General features: G+C 41.0%; 1 protein-coding gene across 1 annotated transcript in view; it reads right to left on the bottom strand.

The window, feature by feature from the left end:
- Window positions 1-16,204, bottom strand: part of LOC106888360 (uncharacterized protein F13E9.13, mitochondrial-like) — a 54,166-nt gene that overhangs the window by 11,925 nt on the left and 26,037 nt on the right. Inside the window, exon 8 of the mRNA XM_014942532.1 lies at window positions 16,029-16,145. Coding sequence (XP_014798018.1) covers window positions 16,029-16,145 — 117 coding nt within the window. The remainder of the gene's footprint in view (window positions 1-16,028; window positions 16,146-16,204) is intronic.

Below are 16,204 nucleotides of genomic sequence, written 5' to 3'. Positions count from 1 at the left end.
ATAGCTACACAAAATACCTGCAAGGTTTCCAAAGCGGAGCTAAAAAAAAGAGACAATGTCCTACAACCACTCCCTCCACTCATGATTTTTTTGTAGAAGGTATCTAAAAAAAGAAACACACCTGAGGTTTTTTCAAACCTCCAATTAAAGAGCATACATAAAGTAGACGAAGTTCAAAATCAGATCTAAAATGCATATTGTACCTTCGGTTAAGGAACAAAGCATTCTCATACCGAGGACGGAAGGATGACATCCCAAGGCGAGACGAAGTTCAAAATCAGATCTAAAATGCACATTGTACCTTCAGTTAAGGAACAAAGCATTCTCATACCAAGGATGGAAGGATGACATCCAAGGCATCTGGAATAACATCAGTGATAGATTTCCACGCTCGATACTATTCAGTGGTGTAAGAAATCTGCACCATGACCTGGTGCTCATGGAGCCTGAGAATGGTAAATGTTCAGCTACATATAATTCTGGCCCCAAGCATAGAGCGCTTTGGAGACGCAAAGAATAAGCACAAAGAAGCGGCCTTAAGTCCCATCAGAGCCAAGGGTCCTTGGCTGACTTCAATTCCAACCTCCAACCTTCCAACCCGACTTCACGAGCGCCGATTAAGAGCCCGGTTTACAAATCTGTTAGTCGAGGTTTGCTATTGTTCTGGGAACACAGAACAATTCTCTCCAGCCTTCCTGGGCCTGACTTCTGAAGATGTGGCAGGCAAGAGGGGAGCTCGCAGTCAGCTGGGCAGCAGGGTGGAAGGGAAGGGTCAGCTTGTACAGATCGCATTGCCCGATTTTCTTTTCTCATGTGATAGGTTGGAGGCAAGAAGATGGAAAAGTGAAGTTTTATCACTCTGGAATGATGGACCAGATTCAAACCTTCCAGAAGTCACTGCAAATACTCAGATGTGTTACAGTGGGATTTTCAGACAGTTTAGCATGTTATGTTTTAATACTGCCTCCCAGGCCACCTCTCTGCTTCACTTGCAGTCACGAGGGTGTCACCATTTGGGATCACGTAATGCCTGTGTGGCTACCACAGGCTTCTCTGAAGAGCTATTGCTAAGCTAAATAAAGAGCAGGGCAGTGTTTAAACTATATTTATAGTTGTCCTATAATGCGGTCTAGTCTTTGGAAACAAAAATAACTGGAAACTCTTTGTGAACTACAAAGAGGCCCCTTGCTGGCTTTCTGCAGACCTCAGCTTGAGAACCACTGCCTTAAAAATGGCATAAACGACTGTCTCAGGGATAAAATGATGTGCACTCGAAACTGGTTACTGGCATAATTTAGAAAGAACAGCTAATGCCCAATGGCTTTACCTACAACGGCGTGCGTGTACGCAACCCTGAGAGGCAAGTGCTGCTGGAGCAGAGGGCACCGACCGAGCAGCTGACTGAATGCTAGGAAGGGAAAGCACTGGGCAGCCCCTTCTCTGTGATAAGTTCCAGAGGATCTTTCATTCTGCCCTAAGTAGACAAGCATTAAGTTCTCAAAAGTCTGTTGAAAAGGCTCACAGCAGGATGTGCCAATCTATACCAAGGAAGAATAAAAGGCTAAGATTTCGCTGCAATTAGAATAAACAACTGTCCTTAATTTCTGTCAAACAGTAGATGTGTCCCTTTGCTAGTGTTTGAAGTGTGTGTAAAATGTTGTTAGGGTACACATCCACAGCCAGCATTATTACACTGTTTTTCAGCCTCCATTCCCATCGTGCCTCGTCCATGGGGGACGAAAGATAACGCTGAGTCCAAACCCTGAGAACAGAGCCCCATGAAAGCACCAAATTATAAACTCTACTGAAGAGATTTTCTTCAGAAAGATCACAGGTCTCATGCTTTAGTCATGGCCCGTTCCTTTGCCAGCAGGTTCAGAGAGAGTGATCTGTGAGAGCTAAGTGATTTCTTTCAAGTAAGCTGCTCACGACGACTACAGAAACCTCAAGGATTACAGTGCACAAACAATGAGAGAAAAGCTGCTTCAAATAATACACCCAGACAATGGAGTTGCCGTTATGGTAGCAATGCAAAATATGGACAGGGATTTAAATGAAACGGGTGATATCTGTATACTTTGGAGGGCTCACGTGTGCCAAATTTGGCAGCCTGAGTGTTCGTAGGGCTTGTTGCTCCACCCCTTGAACAAAGAGGCTAAACCCCATATGTGCAGGAGTTGGTAGAGCACAAGCAGTTTTGCTAATCACACTGCATGCAAAAGCAAAGAGACAAAGGGAACTAGTAATGCTTAGACTAGCATTGGGGAAATAATTAAGCATGAATGAAATATTGTATGTGGATTTGAAATGAATGTTCTTGGAAACAATTGTGCTGTTTCAGTTGTGCTGCTTTCCCCCCTAAGTTTCCCAAAGTAATTTGCATGTCATTTAAATAAATGCCATAAATTATTGCAAACTTTTTGTTTTTATTTACATAAAACAAAATGCTCATTTCCATTATTGTTTGATTACCTGACAAGAGTGAAATGCAGAGGTCTGAGAGGGAGCTTGTCTCTCCCCAAAATATCACAGATTTCTCATGTAAGCCAGACAGCAGGACCCCATCGGTAGCTTTGCCTCACCCAGGCAAGTAACACAGATACAGGACCAGATCTTCCAGTTGGGCCAAGCTGGAGCTGTAAGCTGGTGCAGGTACTGGTATAGTCCCCTTGCACTCGCCAGGGTTTCACGGCCCTTCATGAAAATAACAACAGCCTCTCCCCTGCTTGTCTGCTTTGGCCAAACCTGCTTTTTCTGGGATAGCTCAGTTCTCTGCAGCTTAAGAGATCCCCACCACCAGCTCTCCAGGCACACTGACCCTGCACAAGCCACCCGAGCTCTCAGCAGCATCTGCAGTGGATCCTCACAGCTTTCCCACGCTGGGAGGTTGGGACACCGTTAACTCGTGTTTCTCTGATGAATCCTCTGTCTCTCTTTGAGACCTCACATGAGGGTTAACTTCAACCACTGTAACTTCAAGCCCACCATAACTACAACTTACACTCTATTCTCTGATGCTCATATTGTTTTCACTTCCATCCACTGTTATCCACTTGCTACCAACTTGGTTTCACCTCTGATAAATATTTGCCCTCCTTCTTGACTATTTAATTACATTCCTTTCTCAGAGTCCTTCTCAAACCCACTTTCTCCTCTCATCCAACCAGGGGGTCACTAGCAGTCAAGTCAGAACCCTTGACATTCTGTGCATTCAGACAATTAAAAAGAAATTATTGAAATAAGGAAATCCAGAAAAAGATGAGTGCAAGGTAGCCTAATAAGTTAGGAAAGTGCACATCCCTCTGCAGGATCATAATGGGCCTGCTGGCCCCTGAAAAGTAAATAAAGGTACCATCACCTGAGAAAACAAGTAACCTAACCATCTGCAAAAGGAGAAATTGAATATCTAGCATAATTTTTACTGTCCTAGCTGTAAGACAAGAAATTTTCCTCTGGGCTTCTGACTGATGAAGACTGCTTGCAGGTTTCCTCCACAATGCTTGTATTTAGATCTGGTTGCTCCCTAAAAGTCTAAAAGGGAACCCAACAAATATTCTTCTCTCTTCTCGCAGAACCCTGGGCCATTTTTCTTCATGGTATGTTATAAAATACGTCCAACACTACAGATTGCAAACCAGATGAACTCATTATACAGATGTTCTTTTCACAGAAGAATATCCTATATTCTTAATTTCTAAGGTTTTTTTTTTAGTTTATAAACCAAGGGATTCAACCTGATTCCCATCTTAGTTTCAAAGGCATTTACTTTCCTGGACTTTACTTAGTGGAGTCCTGAGTTTTGCTTCACCTCAAAAGAAGTAAAATCGACTGAGTCTAACTTCATGATTTCCAGTTATCACTAGGGTGTGCTGTAGATCATGAAATTTCAGTAAAGCACAGTTAACAGGGAAAAATCTAGCTGCTATACTAAATATTTTACATTAATTACAAACATAGAAGCAACTCAACACTGACTCAATTTCCTTTTAAAAATACGTACACACTTAAGAGAGGTCATATAACACCTTAACAATTTAAACCACAGGCTTGGTAAACACAGTGTGGTACAGAACAGAAAACTAAAGACAGGCAGATAATCAGATGCCTAAACTGCACATAGATAACTAAAATTTCAGGCATGCAGTCTGGTGGGAATTGAAAAAACAAATGGGACTAGAATCAATATCCATAACAAACCAGGTAACAAGCAATAAGGGACCCTTTGTGGAAAACTTTCTTTTAAAACAAATTATGAGACTATTTAAGTCACTGGAACTCACAAGGGTAAGGCCTGGGAATGCAGAGTCAGGGACTGAACAGTAATTATTTATACCAATTAATGCATATAAACAACGGTGCTGAAATTCTTGGTAAGGATAACAGTAAATTGGAACCAAATTTATCACAGGAGACTGCACTTGTCAGGTATCAGCTCTTAGTACCAGGGTGCCCAGCACAGAGTGACACCGGGAAGGGGACCGCAGCCTCTGGAGGCAGGAAAGTGTCAGCTCCCAGCTTTGGGCTTCCACCCACCTCCAGCCCCAGGAGCTGGGAACCCACAAACCAGCTGCTCACCACCTGGGAGGAAGCATCTTCACACTCTTGCACCTATAGCCCTCAGCCTAGGAAAGAAACACATATCCTGTCCCTCAGTGCCCATCAACTCCCAGTACAGTCATGGAGAGGTGATGGGATAATGGACCATGCAAATTTAAAAAGAGGCACCTGTATAAACACGAACAAAAGCTTAACTGGTTTACTGTGCTGAGGCCCCAACTGTCAAGACAGATCCAGCGTGCCATAGTTAGCAGTAACAGCAAACAGAATTGTCAAGTGATGCTCCAGCAGGCTGTATGAACTGGGTTTGGTGGCCTTACACTACGAGCCACGTATTCATTATTATAACAATTTGTATTACTATTTGTAGCATCTAGGGAACCCCAATCAGGGCTCTATTGTGTTACAGACTGTACAAGCACAGAAAAATAGGATAGCTTTTATAATGAGTACATCACAAGCCCCACTACCATAATTAACATTGATTAGCATCGATGCAAACAGCATGGGAAGACAAAGATTGAGCCAGTTTGGGAGCTGAGGTACTCTCTCACCCTTTAAGGTGGCTCCTCTGGTTCCCAACCACAGAACAGAGGGGGGGCTGCTCCTGTGGGGAAGGCTGCGGTCAGTCCCCAGTGCTCCCAGTTAGCAGCTCCCATGAGCACATCCCAGGACACGGGATTCAAAGAGGCATCTTTGTCACTTACTAGTCCAGTATCTCTCACAGGCTACACACACATACACTACAACACACAATCCTGCCCTTAAAATTATCAAGAACCATAACAAACCAGTTAGGAGTGTGTTTTCTGCCTACCCAGGGCACTCACCTCTGTAAATGTTACTCAGGTTGGCTGAAACAGTTGGACTATACTGTTTATGCAGACTAAATACTAAAGAGAGATGGCTATCTGCTGTCACAGATCAATATTAGTCTGAAATTAAATAGCTAGAATTGACGTAAAATGAGAATCAGAGTCAGACTTTCAGAGTCTGTAAATCAAATTTAGTCAAAACACCAGTACCAAACCTGCTCCCTAGTGTCTGAATGGAGCATTTCCCTGCTTTTCCCAGCCCCTCCACCCAGCATTTCTTACTCTTCCCCAGTAGCGTTGTGGAGCTCTATGACTGCAATCATCACCATCCATTCTGATCAAAACGACAGTTGGCAACCTCTGGTCTACTAAATTTATTAGGAAAAGACCCCCAAAAGCCAGATCCAATTTAAACAAAATCTCAGAAGTGTGACCTTAATGGACATGGGATGTGGAGCTCCATATAATAAACTTCCTCCCTCCAACATACAGCCCTTGCTAGATCCGTAATTATCACACACATCTCCTCATCCCAGGCCCGTGGCATTTTCCCAGGTTTGCCTTGGATACTAAGGCAGTTTTTCCTTTCCAACTGTAGTAAAGAGTGTCGACAGCTCTACAATGCCAGCAAAAAAAGACAGCATTTTGAAATGGATAGTGTGAAATTATAGGGTTGAATATTTTGATTGCGTTAGTGGAATTACCTTCATTAACCAAATGTGATTCAAGACCCCAAACTTTCCTATGAGCCATCCTCTCCCCAAAACGTTTCTGCACGTTTCTATTGCATAACCTAATGAAATACAGCCACCTTGAATTTTGCCTTCCCATCTAGTACCATGGAATATATATTCAGAGAAAACACATTCACACTAGGAATTCTGTTCAGTTCTCCATGACATCGCCCATGTCGTAACCTCACCTGCAACCTGCTGTATCTTCAGACTTGGTGCATGTCTCAAGAATTCTCACATGCATTACACTGAACATGTATGTAAATATTTGCAGGATTACACTGTAGCCACAATTTCACAATACTTCCTACAATTTCACTCACAGGGAAATGAAAGATAATTCTATAAAGCCTAAAAATAAACTTGGATCTGCTAAAAAATTCATCATTTCATTCCCAGGCTTCCACCAGCTGGCCTTGTCTGCTTTAGGTTTGATACCCCTGAGAGCTACAAGCACGACTTATAAAGATGAGCAAGTTTACATAAGAATGATGAAGAGATCCATTTTTTTTTTTTTAATCTTTGCCAAAATACTGTCTGGGGCACTTATTACTGGAAGACATTTATTTTTGGCAATTCCTCACTCACTTTTAATATCGCACTTCTTTTATTTGCAGATTTGGAGAGGTAATGTCCAAATACATAGGCTTCTCTGCGTGTACTTCTTTCAGGTTTGCTCATTACATTCGTTAAACTATTTAATTCTCAAGGATCTACTGGAGATACAGTGAAGACCCCCTGAACACCAGTTAAGAATAAACCTGTAATGAGAATAAATTACACACACATATAAATTGCTACGAGTCCTGTAAGGAGTGAGACCTTTCTACACAAACATCTGCTGCAGAATTAACTCTGATACATTAATAAAAGCCCTCCCCACCCAAATCAAACAATGGAAGGATAGCAGTTACCCGATCAGTTAAAAGAATAAACCTTTTAAATAAATAAATTTGCACTACACCAATTTATGTCACTGTGGTACTTAAGGCGAAACCTTTTAAAGGAATAGATTTACTGTGCATACAGATCTCCACTGGGTATGTGTAATTATGCAAAGGCAAGGCATTACTTTTAAAGTGGATGAATGGCTGATACTTTTTGATTTACTGCTAGAAACAGAAAAATGGTAATGGCATGAAATAAGCATTTGCAAAACCGTTTTGGCAGACGGAAAATGTTTGATTTACCTAGGGCATCCATCAGGTTCTATATTTTAGATCAAAGTAGATAAATGGAAAGGCAAATGGATATTTGGAAAAAAATCTACTGCTTTTCTGTCAGCTCTGCAAGTAAGTTAAATGTTTGGAGGGGGAAAAAGCCCAAGGCTCTTTGGATGGAAGGAAGTCATGATTCATCACTGCTCTGGCAACTACAGCTTTCTGTATTTACCTGGAAAGGTGAGAATTGGATGGAAGTAGGTATAACTTTCTTGCTCTGGGCCCGATTCTGAGAGGTGACTTGAAGGCGGCTGGCAAAGCTCAACATTTCCACCTGACACTGGAAATGGATAACATCTACCCTGGGTCACATTTTCCTCTCAACTCCAAGTTGCTCACTCTCTTTTTCTCCCCTGTTCTACCTTGCATTCACATTGGTGAAGACAGTATGTTCCAGTCAAGACACACACACACCCCCAGAATTGAAACCCATTGCCTCCTCAGATCCTTTGGAAATCTGCGCAATAGGAGAGCACACTGAAGGTAGGGAAAGGACAATTATCTGTGACAAGTTTGGAGGCTGAAGAACAAGAAATCAGCTTCTTACTACAGCAGAATTCTTCCTAGAGGTTCCCAATGAAAAGTGTGACTTCTGAGTGCGCCGTGATCCTGCTCTGAACTCCCCCTATACTGAAAGGCATCACCAGGAGCTGTGCACTGTGTCCAGCCCCTAAAGCATCACTAGACCTGTGGTACATGTGTTGCACAGATGGTCTGAGCGCGCATAGTTAATCCAAAATGTTTGGGACACATCCAATTTGTTGTGCTTGTGAAAACCCACAGGAGGGCACACGCACAAGAGCCCCAGCCACATCCAGATTTACTGCAAGTGTGCACACCATGTGCAGCGGGCATTTCCACCAAGTGTCAGATTTGCTATATCTGCATGGTAGAAAGGATTTGTTCACGTGCCGAGGAAAGGCTGGGATTACTAGACATCTGGAAATCTTGACAAACAGATAATCCTTGAATAGAACCTCTCAATAAAAATGTCTGGCTGGGGAAGGACACGTCTGGAGAAATTCAACATATGTCCCTCTGCCCGCTCCATCAGGAAATAATGCAGAGTAGGGTATGACCTTTCCAGCTCTCTTCACATCACTATGAACATAACCAGCAAATCTATCAGCTACTTCTGCATCCATTTATTCTATGGAAGGGTTGCCCAGCTCTTAAGAGGCCAAAGATCAATCAAAACTCATGTCTTTTGGCCAGATAGGTAAAAAAGGCAACAGGACTTAATATTGCACAATAACAGAGCTGGCTGCTCTCTAGGATACTCTTTTCATACATTTATCATAACAAAATTAGCAGGTATATGCTCCTGCTGACTTACATGGCCTATTTTTTTAACTCAATAGCTTATCCTTGACCACTGAAATACTGGAATAAGTTATCCAGAGGTTGTGGAAACTCCTTCTTTGCAGATATTCAAAACCTGTCTGGACAAGATCCTGAGCAACCTCAGATCAGGCTCTGAGATGAGGGGGTCAGACTAGATGATGCTCCTTCCAATGTTCACTGTGCTGTAATTTTGTGGTAAGATCTTTCCCTTCAGGTTTGTAGATACAGTTGCCTTCCAAGAAGTGATTAATTGATCATACTTCTACCATAAGCCATGGTTATCACTGTATATATAGAGTACAAAGATGCTGCTTTTGTGGAGTGGCCCAAATCCTCCGCAGTGATTTGCAGTTATTAATAGAGAATGACCAAAAAATATGAAGTATTACTGATGAAAGAGACCGAGAAGGACAGTGCTAGTCCTCTGCTGCATTCCAATATCCGTGACTGGTTAAACAGCCCTTACACATAAGGCTTTACACATACAAGCTCCACAGATGAGATGAAAGCCAATGCATCTTCAGACCAGGCTCAGCAAGCAGCACCCACACCCTTTGTGCATCTATGCCCTCCAATCTCCTCTCCCCTCTCCCCAAGCTTATCTTTAGTTATGTCTCTCTGAAGCAGCAACCCTGCTACAGACTTCCACATAAAGAAACTCTTGAAATCAAGACTCAGGACTGCAAGACCACCAAATGCAGGATGCGTGTACACCTATAACAGTCAATGCACCTACATGAGCTGAAGATTTGTGCACATCCAGGGATATCTGAAAGTTATACACTTTGTAGAAAAAGTCATTGAAAGCTTCCATGCAAGGAATAAAATAAGTGTTAAAATATTGAGCAAGAAGTAAGGCCAGACTGTATTCTCCTCCTGTAATAAATCAGCACTATATGTGTATATTAAATCCAATCCCTTGATGTGTCCAGTTGCAGTGATAAAAACTTAGAGAGCAGGGCAAAAGTTATTGGGTAGAGATCGATATGCTTGCTTGTTGTCCTTGATTGGCAATAATGTGACATTTTCTCCTTGACTGTAAGAGGCGCTTTTGTGATTTGGGAGCATAAAGAAATTCTGTACTTGACAGATTTATATAGTAGGAATACGCTAATGTCCTTTGACCCGCTTAAGAATAAATACGACCTACCAAATTGTCATTTTTATGGGTATTTACAACTGAGGCACTTTGTAAACCTAAGAACTAATATTTCCCAAAGGAAATCTGTGCTCTCGAATCTTGATAAATTATTGAAAAAATACAAGCCACTACCAGCCCTACAAATTTTCTCTTCTATTTCTCCTATTTTTAGTTACATAGGAGTTGTCAAAGCAGATTGAACCACTGATCTATTTCACCGGGTATGTTGCCTTAGCCATGGCAAGTGCTTCAGAGGAATCCTCTAATATTTTTGGCTGTTTGATCAAGGTAGTGTAAAAAAATTTCTTTCCTGAAACGTGAAGGTTTTTGGTGTCTGATTGAAATATAGTCATGTAATTCTCTGAGCTCTCAAATGACTATTAGAAAAGTATTACAAACTATAATTTCCACAGCCCAAATGCCACCAGCTGCATTTGCTCTCACAAATGCTTCAGTTGAGATTTCAAACAGACAGTGCAAGAAGGAAAACAAGCCATCCCAGTTCACCCAAACTCCAGCGCTCGCCACCTCATGGGTGTACTGCAGGTACCCTTAAAATTTAATAACTCACTTCTAAGATTTAATAACCAACTACATCCCTAGTTTCTTAATTCTGCAGGCCAGGTGACCCAGGAAGCCTTCACTTGATTGCTGTATCTCAGGCCCACTTCATCTCACTTGCCACATAAATTTCTTCCATCACCTTTGTGCTGACTCTGCCCACAAAGGCTTTCAGAAAAGACAAACTAACTACCCGCAGAGGAGAGATGGAAACTAACGAGATGAGGACCTCTGCCCTTCAGAATCTTCCACTGGAAGATGACAGTGCACGACTATACCTCCATAGCTTGGTCTTGAGGAAACGGCAGCTTTTGACACAAAACTGATTATGAATTTTGTCATTCATAACAGAATAGTTGAAAGTTGTTTCCTTTTATCCTCATTCTCCAGCTGAAAGTTGACGAAAAGTCAACACTATTCAGGACAGTATCTAAGACACGAGACTTGCAGTATTTTTCCAGCAGAAGCTTATTGTTTCTCCTCTTGGTTATATCCCTGTACAACAGTACAGATCCTCTCAAAGACTTCCAACACATCAAATTTTGACTAAAGCATCATGACGTGGCACTCATCTCTACTTTTACTCCATTTCTAAGGGCAGCTGCTTTTCTATTTTTCTTTGCGCATCTGTGGACAACAAAATCTTTTCTCTATCACAAGAATGTCTTCATTAAGTCAGTTTCTGCCTTCAGCTTATTCTTAGTCTTCTGCATACTATAATCTATGTATATGCACAAGAAAGGCTTGAGAGGCAAACTGAAAAAGCAGGAAGCTGGAATAAACAATGAGGCAGGAACTGCAGGAAGCTTAAGCATCTTTTCTTGCCCTTACTGTGCTGTCTTCCTTTTCATCCTTGTTTACTGTTGAATTCGGGATTTCTCCTACATTTGTATGAAACATGATTTCAATGTCCTCTGCTTTATGACCTCATTCTGAGAGCAGTATGATATGGCACAGCTAATACAGTGACTACAGCATAAAGGCAAACAATTCTGAGTTTAACTACTTGAACACTTGATTTCATATCAGATTTGGAAAATTTAGATATTTAAAATTTCTCATATACTTAACTTATACTTGTAAAATTAATATTGTTCACTAAGTCATAAAAAGGTCATTAATACCTACCAGCTCCCACCCCCTGCACTGATTCCATCTCCCTTTGCATAGGTAGTAGGACAGAACTAGATGTTGCATTTTAATACACGAAACATTCAATAACCCAGTGATCCACGCAACCAAACAGCAGCTTTGTCCCATTCATTTCAAGAAAAGTGATGTCCTTTGGAAAAAGGAAATTATGAAACACTAACGTTTGCTGTCTGACACTGAATTTAGTTTGTGAAACAATGAAAATTTGACAGTGGCAGGAAAGAGGGAAGTTAAACATAGACAGAGAGTAGTAATTCTGCCCAAATGAGCAAAATCCCTTTTTGACATCTTGAAAGAAACCTACCTGTTAATAAGATCAACAGATTTTTAATCAAGATAATTACCCTCACACATCTTTTCCTATCCTCAAGTGTTTAACAAGAAACATCTCAGGCTCTCCTTACCTTTGCTACTTCTAAAGCTTCAAACAGTAAGCAAAGAAACAGACTACGTTGCAAATTGCAACCCTCTTGCCTCATGTGAAAGGCTTTCCTATTTGCATTGCAGAAAGACTTTTTTTCTTCTTAAAATTATCTGCGCATTTAAAGATTGGGGTGAAAAAGCATCTATTGCTCTCACCATTTCACCAGAAACCATCTGGCCTAGCTTTTAGTTCAGCTGCTGTCTCCGTTTCCTCTATTTGCTGCAGACCCACAGAGGCTGACGGGCAGGAGGGATGGTTCTCCGATGGTGAGCAAAGCACAGGGGTGAAAGGGACTCATCGATGAAGGCTGGAATACCTCAGTGCCCCAAAGGCATTGCTCTGAGACAGTGTGTAGGCAAGGAGTAACTTTGCCAGATTGGATTCCTTGGTGTCATTTAGGTTGCATACCTAAGCACTGCAAATGTGCAAAAAAAATGCCATGGACAGTTCTGTTCCTAAACTCAATTTCTAAGTTCCTCAGCACAGCAAACACTGACTGGATGTGAGGGCAAAGGCACAGGAAGTAAGTGAAGTTCTAAGTGAAGCAAATGAAACCTTTAATGGCTTCTTTTTGAAGATACATACATATAAATCTGATCTTAAACCAAAGAGCTGTGAATTTCAAGCCTGGATTTTGCTACAGCTATCACCTCTTATTGCCATAATTATCCTGCAAAAGTTCAGCTTTCATTTAGGAAAAAAATGTCTCCCTGTGCACATATTCCAGCAGAGACGATCCTGGAAACATAATTTAGGTGTGAACTCACAAAGCCTTAACTGATGAGGCTGCAAACAACCTGAAACTACAGCAAACATCCCTATTCACTTCTCTCAAGAGAACCACGCAACGTAGCAACTCGTCACTGACTTTGAGATTTTGCTAAAGCCAAATATTTTGGTTTCCTTCCCCCTTCCTACTCTGCCGGGACCTGCCTGCAAGTCCTGTATATTCCTCAGTTTCCCCCCAGTGAAGAGTTTGTTGGAATAGGTGCAGGAAACAAGAACTGAACTCCAACTTGTAATTAAGGAGTCTGCAGAGTCAAAATAAAGGGATGAAAAACAGCCTCGCAGCTGGATCAGCTGCCTAAATGACACAGGGAAGAAAATCTTTGAAAATTATCTGTAAATCTTACAAGGTTACATATTTTCAGCACTGAAGTGGCAAAAAACTATTTGTCTTACTATGTCCAGATAAAAATACTTAAATTTTATGAATGGAATGAGGGTTTATTAAGATTTATACATTGATTTACACCACAAAGTCTATTATTACTGGTGAGTTTTATTTACTTATAATTTCACTAAAAAGACCCTCATTTTTCTAGGTATCTTTCCTGTACTAAAAGTGATACTGAATCTTCAAAAAGTAATTTTGCTACACAAATGGACACTTACATTCTCTTTGCCAGTTCATAAGTTAACAGCAAGAGCTCACATGTGAAGTTGGGGTGGGCAATTATTGTTACATTTTCACAATTTGAGTTTTTTCTGCTTAACACAGAATGGACAGAAGTACGTACAGTAACTATGCAAGAGCAAAGCCTGAGAGGAAGAAGAGATCCAAGAGATCCAACAAGAAAGGGAGGCCACTATCTGACATTTTAAAAGGGCAAATCGAAAGCAATCAACACCCAACAAAATGCTCGATGTAGGACGAGGTGATAGCTTAGGATATACTTAGGATACTGTAATGAGGCTAACAAGTGCTGTGTGTTTTAATGTAAATTAACACAAGATAATCTCTTCACATATTTAAGTGATGTACTTCAAATTAATTAATACATATTTAATAGAAGTCTTCTTGAACAGCTGTTATTTACTTCTGGAGTTTCTACACATTAGCACTGCCTGCTTTGTTCTGCTCTGAAGTCATTCATGCTCCAAAGTACTTTAACAACTTGGGCTGTATAAAAATTGAAGAGTCTTCCCAAAAGAGACAGCCTTTCTGATAACTTAATATTTTTACATTAAATATTCAAACACTTTCTGAACAAAAGGTCAAATTCGACTTACAGCATCTGTGTGAAACACGCAAGCAGATGCTTAATGCTGCTAGACAAATACTTTCAGCACAAAGAATGATAAAGAGTTGGCTATCAGTCATGTTTCCAGGCTTTAAAATCAGCTTTCCTTTACTTCTGTTCCCTAATTTCTCCACTTACCATCGATATGAAACAATACAGACCCAAATTATGGCCTGCTCCTTCCATTAGTGTTACGCAGTGGTGTGTTAAATGTAATCCTGACAGTGAAAGGGCTGTCTACAGTATTCATTCCATGTTATGAGAATTATACCAACTCATTAGGGTTTTTGTCTTACAAAGACTACTGCGTATGACATTACTTCATTTCGACCTTGCACAGTGCATTGAAGGAGTTCTCACCACCCCTTTTATTCAGATGAAACCCCATTCGAGTTCCAGTCACTTCTGAGCTTTTAGGATGTGAATGAGTAGGAACCAATTCAAGAGATGTGCTGGTAACGCGTTATATTTTCACACTCACAGTGATCAATGTGACTTTTGGCAATCGTAATCAGTTTCTTTATAGGAACCAATTCAAGAGATGTGCTGGTAACACATTGTATTTTCACACTCACAGTGATGAATGTGACTTTTGGCAACCGAAATCATCATCATCACTGGATCCTTATCAGTGTATTGGTTGTGGTTTTCAGCTGACTACTACTCTTCTTATGGCACCGGAGCACCAGCTGGTGCTCACTGCTTACACGTCAGCCTTTCCAGCTTACGGATTTACTGAAAATAATTTTCAAAGTTAGTAACAACTGTATTAGAAAATATGTGGTGGGACAACCATCATTAAATCTTCTGTGCAATGATGAATGGAAATACATGCAACTTGTGAAAGGCCTGAAAACAGTCCTAAATACACAAAAGTGAAAAATATATACCGATTTAAGCACACTGATGTTACAGATATTTAAATTCATTCTTTTTTTGTTGAATGCGGTGTTTTTCACAATAAAGAGGACATAAGATGCCACTCATTACTCAAGCTAAGAATTTAAAGACTAGGACAATGCTTTACCTGGTAAATATGCTGTGGGTGAATTAGTCTGTGGAAGGCAGATTGCAAAAGCATCTTCATGATCCTCAAATAGTTCTGCACTGCCTATACCAGCGGCTTGGAGTTAGAGCTGCAGATGCAAGGAATGAGGAAAATGACCTAAATTTCTCCCCCACACCCTCTGAGTGTGGCTGGTACAAGACTGGGTGAGCTTTCAGCTAGAATCAGTTCTCTGATCCCTGTGAGGCCCCATGAATGCTCCTGCTGGCACAGGAGAAATGGTAGGGACAAGCGGTTGGGGCGGAACTCTTGGTTTTGATGGAAGTCCAAACACACAGCAGATTAAAACACCTGTGTAAATGCAGACTTTGACAAAGCAGTGCCAGCCACAGTTAAGCACCAGGCACCTGAAAGGATTTCTATGCATTGAAATTTTGTCAGCGTGTTTAAGAGAAGGAAAGGGGAGAAAACCAGAAGAATGCCAAGTTTGCCATAGGCTCTAAAGACTGTCTTTTCCAGGAGGTCAGCACACCAGAGACATTCCACTGCTTTTGCTGGGAGTCATGCAGGAGACAGACTAGTCCCGAAAAAAGAAATGTGAGAAGACTTAATCTCATATTGTAATGTTCTGGAATCACCATTACATTGTTGAAACTAAATTTCTTGAAAATATTTTTGCCTTTGGAAGGAGGACGTATCTTTTGTCCAGAGGAACATGGGCACTCTGCCAGCTGACACACAAGATGTGTTTGTACACTTGCTCTGATATCTACAATATAACTTTCATTAGCATCAGCAGAAGCCTGATGCATAGATGTTGAGGAAAGAGACGGAGAGATCCCAGAGGACAAACTTGGCTCCCAGTCCCAAGGAATGAAAACACACACCCACATTTTATACAGCTATGACATAACACATATTCTACAGGTTCTTTTAAATGTCCTTAGAGCTAAGATATCAAATGCAAGGGGAATCTCTCACAACATACACAGTGACACTGTCATATTTTTCCTCCTACATTTTACAGGAATAATGAAAATCTGTGTTTACCTGTCAGCTCTGGTAGAAAGGTTTCCGTCATAATTACACCTTGTGTATTGGAAGGAACCTGGCAGTTTTTAACATCACTAATACTAGTGTGGAGAGGTAAAAAGCTGTGGGAGCTTGCTGAAAAACAACAATAACCTTTATTAAAATTTCAATTTTTGCAAAAACATTTTGACTAA

This window comes from Calidris pugnax, unplaced genomic scaffold (assembly GCF_001431845.1).
Source record: "Calidris pugnax isolate Ruff unplaced genomic scaffold, ASM143184v1 scaffold28, whole genome shotgun sequence".
In the NCBI taxonomy this organism is placed as follows: Eukaryota; Metazoa; Chordata; class Aves; order Charadriiformes; family Scolopacidae; genus Calidris; species Calidris pugnax.
The sequence above is the reverse complement of the archived record's forward strand: the minus strand, read 5'-3'. Positions and strand labels throughout refer to the sequence as shown.